We start from the raw sequence: 16,606 nt of genomic DNA on the forward strand, positions 1-16,606 counted from the left end.
TTTGTTACTATTTTAGAGGCATTTGCTTGTTAAGTTGCATCTTAGTGTTATTTAAGTATATATATATTTTTAATTTATTTTCAATTTGTTGGGAAATATTTATTTTAATGTTTTTAGTAATTTTGATGTATTATATATATTTTATAAAAAATTAATATAGGCAAACCAGGCCCGAATTTTAGCATTTTATCCGGACCGAACTTGGACAAAAGTTTAAACCCATTTTTTGAGCTGAACTAAGCTCGGACCTAACAAATGGGTCTAAAATTTTGATTAAGCCCAACCTAATTATTAGATGCAACACAATTATTTTAATATAAAAATGTTGAAGTATCATTCAAATGGGATACTCACTTGTCACAAATATAAACGTGTGACGTTGGAATGTTTTCTTAAATATTGTTGTAGCTTGTAATATAATAGAATATAATATATATATATATATATAATTTCTTACAATTTTCGGATGTACAATATTCCTCTTATCATTTTGTGGAAAAATTTAAAAGAAAATAAAAAATTGTAGTAAAATCTTATGTATAATTACAGAATAGAGTTTGAGATTAATTGTGTTGGAGCGGGAGGAATGCATGAAGAAAAAATCCACTTGTATTTATCATTTTAATTGGCCTGATTGTCTTAAAATTTTGGTGCTGACAGCATTTAGCAAAGCTCTGGAATATTGTCGAGAAGCCATTTTCCAGTCCATCCCTGTTAGCATCATTGTCTTAAACTCCGCGTAACTGATTTTGCCATCCTACAAAATCAAACATTAATTGTTGTTAATGAGAAAGTGAGTAAAGGTGGCGATGAGTGGAAGGGAAAAGGTACCTTATCTTTGTCGATTTCGACCATGATGTTCTGGATAAGGTGAGGATGAAGGTTGTCATGGAGCAAAGCTTGTTCCAGTTCTTCAAATTCGATGTAACCACTTTGGTTCTTGTCGAACACATTAAATGCTTCACGCAAATGCTCGTCGTTGCCGATCCTTTTCAGGTGAACCGCCATTATTATAAACTCATCACAGCTCAGTGTTCCATTGCCATCCATGTCCGCCTACGTACACCATTTTAATGTAAATAATATTCCAATATTATTATTATTATTATCCATTAAAAAAGAACTTACTGCTTGCATCAACATTTGAACCTCAGGATGATCAACAGAATGTCCAAGCTTTTGAAGTCCATCTTTAAGCTCCTCCAACGATAATTGTCCATCTTCATCCTTGTCCATCATATGGAACATCTCTGTAATTGAATCGATTTGTTCATTCGGCAAGTTGTCTGCTACCACCTGCAAGTTTTTACCTCTAAACACAATTTTTGCATCAAGAGAGCAGCATATTAAAACATAGAGGTAGGGAGGGTCTTACCCTAAGAACTTCCTTCTTGAACTTATTCATCAACGAGAATTGCTTAATCCTTGTACACACGTTTTCTCCAAGATCAACATTTCGACCATTTTCCAAGTTTTGAATCCATGGATGTTCTTCATATAACAAAACATGCCCATTTTACATTTTTATTTACAGATAATTAAATGGATGTAACATAAGACAACGTACCGAGGACCTGGTGAACGGCCATCCGGCATTGAGGATTGGGATCAAGCATTCTCTTAACAATATCCTGTGCTTCAGTAGAAACTTTAGGCCAAGGATCCCTTCCAAAGTCTATTTTTCCTCTTATTATTGCTTGCGCTATGCCTTCCTCAGTGTCTGCAATTCCCTTTCAAACTCTTAGCAACAATACCATGTCAAATACAGTATCCTAGAATTAAAATTTACCAACCAGCCCAGAAGGGAGGAACTCCACAAAGCATGATATAGAGGATAACACCAGCACTCCAAATATCAACTTCTTTCCCATAGTTTCTTCTTAAAACCTCGGGAGCCATATAATAAGGACTCCCAACAATGTCACTGAATAGCTGACCTGCCAATTCCATTCATTTTCTTAATTTTGTTAAAAGGGGAAAATTACTCATAGGTGGTCAAAGGTCAACAATAGAACAACCCCCAAGATACAGGGGGCATTCATGAAATTATCCCTTTTAGGTTCACATAAGCTCACCGGGTTTATAGAATGTAGATAGGCCAAAGTCAATTGCTTTAATTGGGGCAGTTTCACCTCCATCTGCTAGCAAGAAATTCTCTGGCTTCAAATCCCTATGTATGACTCCGTGGTCATGGCAGACCTGCATATATTTATAAGTTAATCTCATGTTTCTAAGATAATTTCCTATTTTTCATGAAATTATATATATTAAATCATTACCTTTATAATCTCCAAAATGGTTTTTACAACTTTAGCGGCGGCTCGTTCCGTATAATGACCTTTAGCGACGATTCTATCAAAAAGTTCACCGCCATGGCAAAGCTCCATTACAAGATAAACAGCTTCTTTATCTTCAAAAGCTTCCCTAAAGGCCACAATATTTGGGTGCTTAGGCAAATGTTTCATGATCTCAACTTCTCTCCGAACGTCTTCCACGTCGATCTCCGTCCGCAGCTTGGCTTTGGATATCTTCTTGCAAGCGTAAGCTTCTCCCGTTCTTATGTCGAAACATTCGTTGGTGATCCCAAACTCGCCTCTGCCCAACTCTTTTCCCATCTTGTATCTTCCCAAGATGTTGTATCCCGATGATTCCTTCAAAACCCTAGTGCGTAGGTTTATACATTTCCCCGTATTACCATCCTGACAAAAACGTGCAGCTTTTGCTTTCGCCTTCCCTTTCGCTTTGTATCTATACTCGCATCTCTTTGATATTATACCTACTAGCTTTCTTGGTGCCGATATGCAACTTCCCATTGGACGAAGACGGCGGCTGCAGTGATGGCGGCGACGACGGCAATGAGAACCGTGGCAATCGTTTTTATTATGTTTGGTTTGGTTTCATCTTTGAATCATAAACATCCCGGGAAAGAAATATAATTTTTTTTTTTTAAAAAAAATATTTTAGAAGGAAAATTGTAAACCCTAACAAATTGCAAAGAAAAAAAAAACCCACTAAATTTGGGTTTTTTTTAAAAAAAAAAATTAAAATGATTAGAGAAGTAGAAAGAAATTGAGAAGAAAGTTAATGGCTTTTGTTAGATTTGTCCCCGACATTTTCTTAGGACAGTTTAAAAGATGGTGGATTATGGTTTTCAATACATCCAAATTTTGGAATTCTTTTCCTTTTTTAGATGTTAGTCTCTACTACTTGTAGCAACAAATTCAATGCATGTGCTGTTTGCTGTTATACATATCCACTCATTATATGTCTATAACCATTTCCAAATTTTGGTAAACATTTTCTTTTTGAAAGAGAAGTAATTATTGTATTAAAAAAATTAGTTTTAAGTATCTATACTATTGAGATAGTGTAACGAATAAACTAAGCACCAACTCAATTAAATAATAATTAAAATATTATTGTACATTATTTTAAAAATATTTTTATCTTTTATATAAAAAAATAAGAATACAACCACATTATGGATTAGAATTTAAGACACCATGACTTTTAATAATATTACCTTTTTAACTAAAATCTCATTTAATTCTTATATCAATTTTTATAAATATATTTATTACATCATTTTGTTTTTCACTTGTATCATGAATGTGTGATTTGTATTGATTTTGTATATTAATTTAGTTTGTTCGACTTCAATAATGAATTTGTTTTCTAAAGGTTGTTTTTTATTTAAAAGAAATTCTAAAAATATTTTATAAAATTTTATAAAATATATGAGTTTATTTTTAAAAATTGTATTATTTTTTAAAAATTATAAAAATAAAAATTACTAAAAGAACATTCAGAATGAATTTGGATAAACAATTGTCCAAGTTCAAGTTCAAATGAATTCAGACAACATTATGTTCAGGTTGATTATGATTTATGCATGCAAAATATATAAAAATAATAATTCTTATTTTTAATTCTTTAAAATTTTCAAGAATTTTTTATTATTTTTATGACATGTGTCAACATTCTATTGGCTTCCAACCTAAAATCTAATAGTATTCAAGGACGAATCTAGGGGGATTGGTAGGGCTTGACCCCCTTAAGATTTTTAAAATTTTAAATTAGTAAAGGTAAAATTACTCGTTGACCCCCTAAAAATGATAAAAATTTGATTTAATCTTTTAAATATTATAAAGATATAAGCTATTAAAATTATGAAATTACAAATACTATCGTAAAAATTACAATTTAATTTCGACCCTTCCTAAAAATATTCCTGACTTCACTCCTACGGTATTAGTCAGGTACCAATAAAAAGTACCAACTTGACTTACAATTTTTAAGTTTATGTACTAACTAGATCCAAAAAAAATAGTAATAATAATAATAATAATAAGTAGGTACAAGTTGCTAAATTTAAGTAGCTTTAGCTAAAATTATATATGTGTTGTGTGGGTTTTTAAAATCTGAGATTAATACTATAATTTTATTTCTTACTCAGACTTGGCTCTGATATATAACTCTTACTTATGTTCATCTAATCCAAAAATTAAGTTATTTTCAGCACTTTAAAAAGAAGCAGCGATCAGTTTATTATCGATTTATTTTACTAGTAATGTCTAGCGTTATGAAAGAGAAAAAGAAAAGAAAATAAACAAGAATTCTGCTGCAGGTTAGTTGGCGAAATGAAGTTTGACATCAACTGCTTACGGATTTTGTATCTTTGAAGCGCCTCCTCCAAGGCTTGGTAGAATGTTTCCCACATTAGTTGTTAAAGAACTAGATTAGGGACTTCAATTTTGTTTCAAATTATTATATTACATCTCACAATATCTTTCTATTATATCATTACCAACAATTGATGTTTTAATGATTATGATAATATTAATAACCATATCTTTTAACTTTTTAAAATTTACTATATTTTTCCTTTTTTATAATAAAATTTAAAACAAACACAGATTACAACAAATACCCAGCTCCCCATTTTAATAATTAAAATATAATTTAATACTTTTTTTTTTTGTGATAATAAAAATTAAAACAAATACAAATTACAAAAGATAGTCCGTTTCTCGAGTGGGGAAACTTCATAAATTCGTAATTCATGGCTTCCCCATGTGCCAGCTTGACCAGACTATTAATTTCTTGATTATCCCCTAAAATACTCCAATGATCAAACTGTGATAATAAGTGAAAAACCCTCCTTATAAAGGTCCACTTAAATCCTTCCCTATTACTCTTCCGAATAACCTTAGTAGCCTCAAGACTATCAATCTAGATTCTCAAGTGATCATAGACCCGATCAATTAAAATACCTACAATTAAAATACCTAAACTATCCAGGATGCCCAAAATTCAACTTCAAACACCCCCAAATATGGACGTATTCAAGAATGTATATATTTAAAGGGGAATCCACTTAAAAATTAACTTTATATCATTATGTAAATTTTTTATACGATTAATATTTAACAATTTAACCATATATCGCATTATTTTGCTTAACTGCAGAGTATGATGAGGATATTCATATATATTTTATATCAGGCTTGAGACAGAGAGATTGCTTCCACTCACTAATATGAATTGAAAAGAGAAAATTCCGACTTGACAACAGCCTACCTATTAAAAATAAAAACATGTGAAGAGGACAAATGAGATCAGAAATTTGCCTCGTCCTCTGCAAATTGTATTAAAAACTTCAAAATTGAAGGCTTGGGATCATCTCCGACTCCTTTCTCCCTACTTTCAAAAATGCCTTTCATAATAAAACTGTACAATCTCTCAAGCTCCGGAATCCCGTAGTTTTCCGTACGCTCCACAAACAGTTGCTTTACAGTTTCTACTTGCTTAGAAAACTCGCCACCCAACATTCTAGCCTCCTTAGATCCACTCCCATCAATTACATCACACCATTCTGTACAAGTTTCTTGCTGGTTTCCATCTCCGAAACTAGACTCCAGCCTCTCGCATTTCTCATTCGCCTCTAGGGTTTGAGATGCCAGCTTTGTTTGTATTGAATCCGCGTTCCGTAATTTGTCTTCTGCAGGACAAATTAAATGACAAGTCAAGTCAAGCAATCGCAACACTTCCGATGAAAAATTGAAATGAATCAACAGTGATACAAATGTGACAGATGCTGCAGAAAATCTAGGATGATCGAAGAAACTACAATTTGATAATAATTTTCTTTATCAATGCTGATGTCTGTTTAAAAGGATGGTTTTCATTTATGTTCACTGAACAAGGACATGCGTAAAAAATTGATATGTCCAACACGAGTATGCTCAAAAAAATTGCTTCAATATGTTCAGATGATCATACTCTTATACTCATGTCCAAAATATATACCGCATATGATAAAAGAACATAAAAGAGTCGAGGTAACATAAGTTTACACAAATCATACTCTTTTGGATGGAGGAATTCTAAGAGTGAAAATAACATATTCAACACTTCATAGAATTAGAGTATGGAATGGGATGATGAGTTTAGATTTCTAAAATACTGCTAGCTGCTTTCCATGATAGGATAAATCAAAACCTTCAACTTTTACAATACATTAATCAGCAAGCAAAATTCCCACTAAAAGAACGAAATCACCAACTAAAACAATACTAATAATATGTCCTTGACACAGCTGCTTTGAGAGCCAGTCGATGGGTACACTCCCACTCCTAACTGATTCCAAGATATGACTTCAAAAATAATGAGAATTAAGGTTGAGTAGAACTTTTCGGAGGGAAAAGCCCCTTCAAATAAAAATGCATATGCCTATCCAGGTATCGGATGCCATCTGATTCCTAGTAATAGATTTACGTTATGAACTAAAGCCTAAAACCCACCTCATCATAACACCACGTTAGAGCTGGCAAAGCTAATCTATGTATACACACATAACAGACATTAAAATACCTGAAAGGGCAGTATCAGCGTTCTTTTTTGGCCTTTTCAAAGCCTCATAACTTTGAAGATTGGCCTCTGGCTGGACATTTCGAAGTCGGGCACTTGCTCGAGTGATGGTTCCCTGCTGCACTACAGGTACTGAGGGGAGAGTAGACACACATATGCCATCCGGCATATTTGCTGGACCCCCTTGGGCAGCAATTTTGTCACAATAAGCAACCAGTGAAGGGTCCATCTGAGACAGCATACCATGTACCTGAAAAAATATTTTAAATGTTATGCAAAGAATGAAAAAGATGAGCCCCAATAATGAGAATAAAATTCAAGAGCAAATGAACGAGTAGACGTACTGAATCCCGTAGTTCATAAGCTCTACTAACAATTCTAGAACCATTATAATCATCTCCGTTATAAGCCTGCAATTAAAGAAAGCAAAGCAAATCAGGCATCGGAAAGGTGGAAAGGCAGGAACAAGAGAAGAACAAGATAACACACATGATGTCCATTAGTCTTTTGACACATTTTCAGACTTGGACTTTAGATTGCTAAAACATTAGTTTCCATTCAGATAATCAAGTTTTTTTGGTAAATTTGTGATGATTAAATGAAAAGTGAACAATGGGGGAAACACACACACGCACACACACACAAAAAAAAAAAAAAAAACACAGTGCTAAAACCCAAAGCATTCAACACAAACATATAGCCTATTAATGAATATTTTTCAAGTATGTTGCCTTCCACACACACCCATCAAGTGGAAAAATATACTACTGAAGCTCACAGTAGTTCATGTTATATACAGGAAGATTAGTCAAAAAATTCCAGCCCTGGCATCAGTAGAAGATTCATTTATGGTCTATATCCAGCAATAAAACAGAACTTCCAAGTTATCTCTTGAAGTAGCATGAAAATAATATCTAATATTCAAGTAAACGTGAAAGATGACTACAAGAATACAACAGTCAATATTTTACTTAGAAATTAGGATTTTATATTTTAGGATTCAGACTCATTTTGTCAATGGTCAGAAGAACACTTCTCAATTCCTCTATCCTTTGCTTAGTCATGTTACTCAGAGGCAAGTTTAGATTATTATAGCATTTTAGAGGGTTTAAAGTTTATTTTCTTGGTGTCTGAATTGGTTGTTTTACATAATTAGTAGATACTGTCATGTAACAAATTGTAAACCTATTGGGGTTGTATAGGTTGGGTTCTTCAGGCTTTGATGTCAACAAATATCTCATGCTCCCTTTCTTCTTTCTTCCTTCTTGAGAGTAGGAGCTCCATTTTCACTGTCAGGTGTCGCTACTCAATCCTAGATCCTACCCATTCTATTAACTACTTCAGATACCCTCAATCCACAAATTTATTACTCTCATTGGATTGGGCACTAAAACCAGTTCCAAACCCACAAACTTGCTGCTGCAAAAAATTCTTCCAAATCTCTTTACTTGCAGCCAGCCACTCTTTTTTCCCTTAAGTTCCAATCAACTTGACCCCTAAATATAACAATAAACTCTAAAATCCTACAATTTTTAGCCCTAGGCATCTATCTAGTATATCATAAAAACTAAGCGAGCAAATTTCCCCTATTCTTTCCTATGATACATGTGAAAATGTTTTCCCTCCAAACAATGCCCAATGCACCATCCATTAGTAGCAAGGTAAATGCTCAACTAAGTGTAAAAAAGAATGGAACTTGGAATAGATCGCATCTAGAATTTGACAGACCCACACCTTTGCATTGGCTACAACCAGGTCAACATCTTGCAGAAAAGATGAACAAGTAAGATATTGCCCAGAGTCAACCCGCTGCAATAATGTAGCAATGTCCATAGGGTTCTGGATTATTGAGTGGTAGTTTGGGGCATCCTCGTCAGTGACTGGATAATGAAAGGCACTAAATCTTTTATCATACAATATCCTGCAACATGATCAACCATTATCTAAAAGGCTTAATAACTATTTAATAAGAAGCAAAAAATCAAAAACCAAATAACCCCATTTTCGTTCATGATCAAGGCCTAAATATATTGGTTACATAGGCTTATAACAATAAGAACAGTCAACAACAAATTAAAACATACAAGCCCCTGCTAGAAGTCATCTTCGAAATACTGAGGTTTTCTCAACTCTATCAACTTGTGAGATAAAGCAGGAAAAAATAAAGGGGAAGAGGGGGGGGGGGGGCAAACAAGTGTAAGTTAATATAAAATCACAAGCAAATAAGGAGATCTTATGAGCCAAAACAAATTTCTGAATCATCTTAGAAAGATCTAACAAAGATATATGAAGGAGCCAAAAACCACACTGAATGGAGTGATACAAAAACCAAATTTATTGCATGTCAATTCTCTCTTTTCTTCTATTCTCATGGTTTCGAATTGTTTCACAATTCTTTTATTTTCTTTAAAACACAATTTCTCTCAAGGTCACCCAACAGAACAATTCTACAGAATTACATCGAATATTTCTTTGGAACCTTTAGATCTTCTTCCAATCTTAGTTATAGCTTTTCCATTTGAGAAATTCTAACTCAACATTAAAACCAGAGTTCCAGTTCCCTCAGCTAATGTCCTAAACTCCCAACAAATCAATTGAAATATGCTTAACAAGGGAAAGTGATAGAAAGGAAGCTGAAAGGGTAGAGGGACAAAAAAAAGACTGTAGGCCTAAGTTATAGAGTATAATGTGAAATGTAATAGTTTCTGATAGGACCATGTAACCTTACCGATTGCAAACATCTCTAAGGCACATCCGTAACCGGCGAAGAGCATGTTGCTCAGCTTCTACTTTGGCCTTCAATTCTGAGACCTTTGGTCCACTTGCCACTTTTGGCACTTTGGGAAGTTCAGGAAGAGATACTGATTCCTTGGGCCTTTTGGTCACAAACTCCAACAATACTGACATAGCAGCTTCAATTAAATGGTCAAAAAACAAAGATCTGTCTTCAGTTGATGGTTTGTCCACTTGATAGCTGGCAATAAAAATTAAATACAGGACTGTTCAACTAAGTTTTAATCAATAAAAATATAAGTAAATAAACACGTATGCTGATTTAGCTATGGGATAAAGTAAAGGCAATACAGTAATATCACCAGAGGAGTTGATGCATAAGAGGTTACTTTAATGGCTCATTCCCAATGGTAAAAGTTATACCCAAAAAGCAGAAAAAAAATGGTACAAATGCATAAGAGGTTACTTTAAGGGCTAATTAGACATACACACTACGCTGAGGAAATATTGAATATGGATTCCCATCAAATTCGGCAAGTGAAATGGAGGATGTTCCAAGCAACAATATAGGTAAGTCTGAAGGCAACTCTTCTAAAAGAGTGAGCAAAACAGCCCTTAGCTGTTCATGTGCCTGCAACACCAAATACATTGAATTCAGAAGTGTTTTACAGAAATATACTAACAAAGTAAATCAGAAGTATCCAAAAACAAAAAATAAACCTTTGAATAAGTGCACCCACTTGAATTAATATTTAATTAGTATCAGATATGAAAAGTCATTCAATGAAAGGAAGCACTCACAGTATCCCACCATAGATTAAACTGAGGTATATAGAGTATAGATGGTGTTGCCCTTCTTGCTTCACCAAATATATGCACCAATGCTTCCTCTGGAGTCTTTGCACTAGGATCCGAAAGCAGAGATGGAAGACCAAGAGAATGTACAGGAAATTTCTCAAGCTCATGCAAAACTGCAGGTCCAAGATGATCCTGTAGAACTAGATCAGTAAGTATATTCAGTTTTTAGCTTCGATATTTACAGTTACTAAAATCAAGTGGATGCAAAATATTTACCAGGCCAAAACCATCACCACCACAAAGCAGAAGCCGAGGCCTATAAACAAGAGGAATTGCAGATCCATATGAGAGCATAGATAGCTTGGTCAACTCAGATGACACTGTTAGGGGAGGAAATATGTCAGATATATAATTCATGACATTTTGGAGATGTCTTTGCAGGCATGGTGCAACCACCAAAGACAACGGTCTAGATTGCACAATGGAACCTCTGTGAGCAGCAGGAGTAATTGTCGACATGGCCCCTATAAAGTGATACTTTTCAACCTTTACTGAGTCAACATCTATCAGAAATTTGTCATCACTTGTGTACACTTGAGGGTATTTTTCACGGAAAGCACAAATGGCAGCTTCAGTGCATAGGGCTTTCAAATCTGCACCACAATATCCCACACAGCTAGCTGCAAGTTCCATTTTAAGTTCCTTAGAAGGAGGTTGCTTCCACTTCCGAGTGTGAATATCTAATATTTCAGCACGTGCTTCACAACCAGGCAAAGGAAAGTTGAATTCACGATCGAATCGCCCAGGGCGTCTTAAGGCACCATCAATAGCATCAATCCTGTTGGTTGCTCCAATCAAAACAACTTGCCCACGGGAATCAAGACCATCCATGAGAGCAAGCAAAGTGGACACAATAGAATTGTGAATCTGCTCTTGTTTACTAGACCTTACAGGAGCAAGCCCATCTATCTCATCAAAGAAAATGATGGAAGGTTGATTCCTTTGTGCCTCTTCAAAAAGAAGTTTCAATTGTCTTTCAGCCTCACCAACCCACTTGCTAAGCACATCAGCACCCTTTCGCATGTAAAAACTGACTTTCTGCCCTGCCTTTGAAGCAGCACATGCTAATGCTCTGGCGATTAGTGTCTTACCAGTGCCAGGAGGACCACACAACAGGACACCCCTAGGTGGGGTGATGTGATAACTTGCAAAGAAATCTGGATACAACAAGGGGAAGAAAACCATTTCCTTCAAAGCATCAATATATTCAGAAAGCCCACCTATTTCATCAAAGCTTACACTTTCATCAATCTGTAAGGGTTGAATATCTGCCCCTCCTTTAGAGCTTGGTCCAGCAGTCTGAATCCCAGAAGTCAATGTAGCAAAAGCATCACTTTGATGACCCCAACCGGATGCAGCAACATTTAATCCCCATGCTGCTGTCCCATGCATGTCTAGACCTCCAAAAAGCCAAGGTTGTCCTGATTTGCTTCCACCCCGGCCCCAAGGAATAGCAGGGCCCTGATCCAGCTCATCCACAAGAAGAGAATCATCAGAGTCCTCTGTTCTTGTTAGACGATGACGCTTATGAACTCGTGAACCACCCTTCCTAACATCCCTACTGACCTTAGTTCCCATTCCTTGATGTAAAACCCTCCGTGGAGATCTGGCTCTTTGCTTGCTCTCATTCATGGAAAGCCTGCGTACATCAGCACGATTTCGAAGATCATACCGCCTCCTTCCTTCCTGCTCTTCTTCACCCTCTTCATCATCATCATCATCCTCTCCTTCATTTTCACCCTCACCCTCAGCCTCTCCATCACCCTCATCTTCAGCATCACCCTCACTCTCATTTTGACCATCATCTGCAGCATCATCATCTAAATCATTCCCATTTTCAGTTTCATCTTCACCAACTTTCTCCTCCGAAGTCTCTTGCTCAGCATGATAATCCAAATTTATCCGCTTAACTGCAACTGCTTTTGAACGACGAGGGCGCAATCCTTCACGCCGAGGAGTTTCTGTAGTCTCCATGGTCTTTTTGCGTTTGGGAGAAGGAGACTCATCTTGACTTACAGTGTTACCAACACGGTTACTCAAAGGCTGATATGAAGATCTCTGAAAAAAAAATAGCAAGAAATTGAAACAGAATACATTTCTGTGATGTGAATACGATGGCATCAAATCTGAGAAAAGTAATTGAATTCCAAAAAATTTGCATGCTTGGAAGGTACCATCATGTCTTCATCCCCTGAACCAGAACTATCAGTAAAATTGTTAAGGCTCACAGAAACTCTCCTCTTTCTAGATGAACGCCGAAGATTGGGTGCGCCTGACTGCAACAAGATAAAAAATTAATCAGATTCGGAACACAAGACATCACTAACAAAATGAATCATTTGATACAATTAGCTTCAAAAGAAGAGACGGTATTACAAGAAGCATACAAAGATGCAACTTATTCAAGAAAACCAACATGAAACATAATCTCAAATAGGAATGCCTGAGATAACCGAGAAAACGGAGCCTATAACTTGATCTAAAAAACTGCAGAACAACGAACTTGTAATGAGTGTAACATGATACCCCTCACAAAATTAATGTACAAGTGTCAAAAAAGAATGAATGCATGCATTCATACTAATAACATAAAAAGCTCTATGCCAGGTTAGGAATATAGTTGGAGCACCAGTAAAAAGTTTACTATGTTCACCTCAACAATGCACTGACCATCCTAGGTTCAAGAGAAGTACACACCTTGAAAGCAGTCAAAGGTTGAGATAACAGCAGTAGGTTATATATATATGGCACAAAGATGAAATACGTCATTCCAATTTTAAATAGTCTCTCAACAAGCTGCAACCCTAAGCATTTCAAATAAGTGCTTGTTGATAGTCTTTTGCAAATACAGTATTAGGAAACAAATGAACCCGTTTTCAGTACTAAATAAAAGCATCCGCTCATACATTCCTTAGCTTTAATAATGGCAGCAGAAAATCACCAAAAACTCTTTTTGGCGGCTGCTTATTCTTTCTAAAGCAAAAGGCATATTTGGATATGAAATTAAACAATAATTTTCAAGAAAAATAAATGATTTTTTTTTTTATTTCTTTAGATAACAAAATGCAAGATCTTACTTTCTTATAGACAAATTATGTTATCTTGGTGTCTACTTTTAATAAGTTGTCATGTTAAAATTATGATTCAACTTGTTAATTTTTACATTTTCTTCGCAGCAGCTTTTCAAGAAGCAAAGAGCAAAAGGAAGTATGGCAAAAGCCACAAACACATCAAAGCTTTAATATATGCAATATACTTCAAAAAAATGCTATAATCACATGGGCGAAAAAGATTCAAATGGCATCAGGTAAGAATTCTCCCTCAAACTGTGTAAAAGACTGTCAAAATGGTATAAATAGTAGATAAGAGTCTGAGAGTTGCCTTGTTTTTTGAAGTCCGAACAGACCGATCCCCCGAGCTCAACATTTTAGCAATGCGAGAAGCTGCTGTCCTTGTCTTTGTCTTGCTTTTCTTAGTCCGAATGATGGTTGGAGTGTAATACAAATATGTGCGGCCATACACTTTTGGCCTTCTCCTGAGCCTATCACTAGTGCGCACAGGCCCAGAAACTGGCCCATCTCCTTGACCAGATCTTTCTGAATACATTGGCAAACACTAGCTTTGATGACTGTATTCTTCCATAAATATTCAAAAGTAGCTATACCTTGAAGAGAAAAAAAAAATAAAAAAAAAGCAATAGCCATGATAAGAAGAAGAGATTCCAAATTGCTTTACCTAAATTTTCATGCATGTATAACTTTTCATTTATCCAACTTAAATTGAATTGTTAATAGCACATGATTCTAGACAACTATCAATAAATAATATACTTTTCCAAGAATAATCTCAATAAACATGAGCAATTTTGATGTCCCTACCTACCTAGAAACAGGAACCTTTGTTACATAGTAGATTACAAGACCAGAATATTTTAAAGTTAATATGCCATCTTTTTAAGCTAAATGCAAGCAAAAATGCTCTGTATGGACGAGATCATCATTCCATTTTGAAGAACATTCTTAGTTCTCAGTATATGTTTATCAATCAAGCATGCTGACAATGCAGATTCGTGTTAGACACTGCACATTAAGAAGACTTTCAGATGCTATATAAACAGAGTAACAAGAAAATTCAATGAAATTATCCATCAACATCTTTGTTTTAAATGTTAAGAAAGAAAATCTAAAAGTCTGATGAAAAAGATCATGGGATGGTAAAAGCATCTCTTCTAGAACTCATACTACTTCCTGTTAGTAGTTACACATTTGCTTTGGAGCATATTGAGTTTGGGGACCAATGATATTTACTAGAGGCAAAGGAACTTCTTAGACAAGGAACTAAAGATTAGAAGAACAGTATACAGACAGTGCAAAGAACCAGACTTTCATAAAGGCATCTTTAATAGAAAGAGAAAAATGGCTTGTTGTCACTTTCTGACCTTATATGCTTGAGCGCATTTAACACTTCTCTCCTTTCAAAATACATTCAAAGTCTAAACAAAGAAGATAGATTTGACTAAAACAAATCCAATTCTTTCTCCACACAGAGATCAGCGTGGCTGTAATGCAGAATAAAGAAACGGGTTTCAATCCTTCAAGATCTTATTTTTGAAAGTTTTCCTGCTCCATTTGTTTTTAGAAACTTCAACAATAACATGCTCCAATTAACATAATGAAATCCAATTTCCATGTTTAAGATGCAAAATTTTCGTGAACAGCTCAAGGTACAGCACATGAACAATTTTATCCACAGTCAATTAAGTTGCAAACAAGGCCTAAATAAAATCTTCAGTGTTCACTTTCCCAGAAAAAGGTCAAAACTAACCTAGAGAAACAGAAATCTTTCAGTTATAACAAATTGAAACCCAACACTAATTAGAACAAGGAGAAAAGGATCATACCAAACAAAGCAAATATCTCAGGTAATTCCAAATTATTAGAGTTGTTGCTTCGAAAATATTCACATTGAACCAACAAACTAACAAATTGATTAAAAGTAAACAAAGCAACTTGCACATGCAGTTGCATGATATATGTACGATATATAGACACACACACACACATACAGAACCGCGGAAAATATTGAGAAAATGCAAGTAAATGCGAAATGCAAAATCCTAAATAAAACAAACATAAAACAAGGAAAAAAAAAGAATCTTCAAATTTACTAATAAAAACGAATTACTATCGACATTTTCTATTTAAGTTGAAGCATAAAAATAATTTAGTTTTTAACAACAGAGAGAAAAGGAAATTAAAGGCGGAAAAGGGATTACCGAATCAGAGATCTAGCTAGGAAGAGCTGATGAAAGGCTCGAACATAGAAGAGAAAACGCGAGAAAGTGTGAGAAAAACAAGGGATTAAAAACCTCGAGGACTTTGAATGAGAGCTCAAACCTTAAACTCCAAAGTATATAAACAAAAACCTAGAAAGGGAAAACGAGTTCACTCCATGTTCGTTTCGACTCAGTGAGTCTCCTGCCCAACTTCTTATTTCCCCTAAACGGGACCCATTAGTTTAAAAAGTAGGTCCCTGTCTGACACGGATAAAAAATTTGTTTATGAAATTTTTCTGTTACAAAGTCAAACAGCCAATTAAAATTGGCCACGTAGGCAAAAGTGTTCCGTTTCTTCTTACGACGTCGCTAAGACGGTGGTTTTATTCTGTGGAGTTTGGCTAATAATAATAATTAGTTTTGCACTTGGGAAAGTATCTACCACCCCCTGTGATGTAAAAATCGGAACAATTGTCTCAATTGTTCACCTCCGGCATGCCCAGAATAAAAAGACTTCTTATTTTTTCAATTTATATATTTTAATTCAGTTGGTAATTTTTGAAAAATCTGACAACCTAATATATTTGTTTTCCTCAATTATATATGATAAATTTTGACAAAAATAATACTTATAATTTAAATAATAAAATTGGAATTTTTAAATCAAAATAATTGGAATAATTGATTTCTAACTTTTTAAAATACAGGGATTAAATCTTAAATTTTATCCAAAAGAGAATTACTTATGGTGAATCTTGGCCAGAACTTCTACTTCGTATCGTACAATAAAATTGAAGGGTGAACGAAAGGGAGAGAATGATATCCGTAAATGGTGGTTATATTTGATGGGAAGAGAACCACTAACAGCAA

At 34.8% G+C, this 16,606-nt stretch overlaps 2 protein-coding genes across 6 annotated transcripts; both read right to left on the reverse strand.

The window, feature by feature from the left end:
• Nucleotides 1-425: 425 nt before the first annotated feature.
• On the reverse strand, nucleotides 426-3,112 carry LOC108451140 (calcium-dependent protein kinase 24-like). Its single transcript, XM_017748869.2, has 8 exons — nucleotides 2,280-3,112; nucleotides 2,076-2,199; nucleotides 1,794-1,937; nucleotides 1,568-1,720; nucleotides 1,376-1,491; nucleotides 1,129-1,296; nucleotides 832-1,056; nucleotides 426-757 (listed from the first exon to the last, which is right to left on the reverse strand). Exons 1-8 carry the CDS (start codon nucleotides 2,811-2,813, stop codon nucleotides 617-619), a joined length of 1,605 nt encoding a protein of 534 aa, XP_017604358.1. The 5' UTR covers nucleotides 2,814-3,112; the 3' UTR covers nucleotides 426-616.
• A 2,409-nt stretch (nucleotides 3,113-5,521) lies between these two features.
• Nucleotides 5,522-15,999, reverse strand: LOC108453347 (ATPase family AAA domain-containing protein At1g05910-like). Of its 5 annotated transcripts, none has more exons than XM_053027960.1 (11): nucleotides 15,737-15,999; nucleotides 13,843-14,057; nucleotides 12,636-12,737; nucleotides 10,678-12,519; nucleotides 10,405-10,593; nucleotides 10,092-10,234; nucleotides 9,599-9,844; nucleotides 8,605-8,791; nucleotides 7,215-7,280; nucleotides 6,874-7,120; nucleotides 5,522-6,001 (listed from the first exon to the last, which is right to left on the reverse strand). In XM_053027960.1, the coding sequence occupies exons 2-11, from the start codon at nucleotides 13,885-13,887 to the stop codon at nucleotides 5,619-5,621; spliced, it is 3,450 nt and encodes a 1,149-aa protein (XP_052883920.1). In that variant the 5' UTR covers nucleotides 13,888-14,057; nucleotides 15,737-15,999; the 3' UTR covers nucleotides 5,522-5,618. The 5 variants fall into 5 exon arrangements, with proteins under 5 accessions (XP_052883920.1, XP_017606887.1, XP_052883919.1 ...); XM_017751398.2 differs by having other exon boundaries at nucleotides 13,843-14,119; XM_053027959.1 differs by having other exon boundaries at nucleotides 5,522-5,998; nucleotides 13,843-14,125.
• Between the last annotated feature and the right edge of the window lie 607 nt (nucleotides 16,000-16,606).

Source organism: Gossypium arboreum, chromosome 5 (assembly GCF_025698485.1).
Source record: "Gossypium arboreum isolate Shixiya-1 chromosome 5, ASM2569848v2, whole genome shotgun sequence".
NCBI lineage: Eukaryota > Viridiplantae > Streptophyta > Magnoliopsida > Malvales > Malvaceae > Gossypium > Gossypium arboreum.

Bases quoted from the DNA above. Each gene is read 5' to 3' on its own strand.
- LOC108451140 (XM_017748869.2), bottom strand. From the start codon at position 2,813: ATGGGAAGTTGCATATCGGCACCAAGAAAGCTAGTAGGTATAATATCA. The intron at 2,200-2,279 runs GTAATGATTTAA...AAATATATGCAG, and splicing joins CCATTTTGGAGATTATAAAG to GTCTGCCATGACCACGGAGT. The intron at 1,057-1,128 runs GTAAGTTCTTTT...TGGTGTACGTAG, and splicing joins TTCAAATGTTGATGCAAGCA to GCGGACATGGATGGCAATGG.
- LOC108453347 (XM_017751398.2), bottom strand. From the start codon at position 14,067: ATGTATTCAGAAAGATCTGGTCAAGGAGATGGGCCAGTTTCTGGGCCT. The intron at 12,738-13,842 runs GCAACTCTCAGA...ATCTTGTTGCAG, and splicing joins TTCGGACTTCAAAAAACAAG to TCAGGCGCACCCAATCTTCG. The intron at 7,281-8,604 runs GTGTGGGTCTGT...CTTTAATTGCAG, and splicing joins TGGTTGTAGCCAATGCAAAG to GCTTATAACGGAGATGATTA.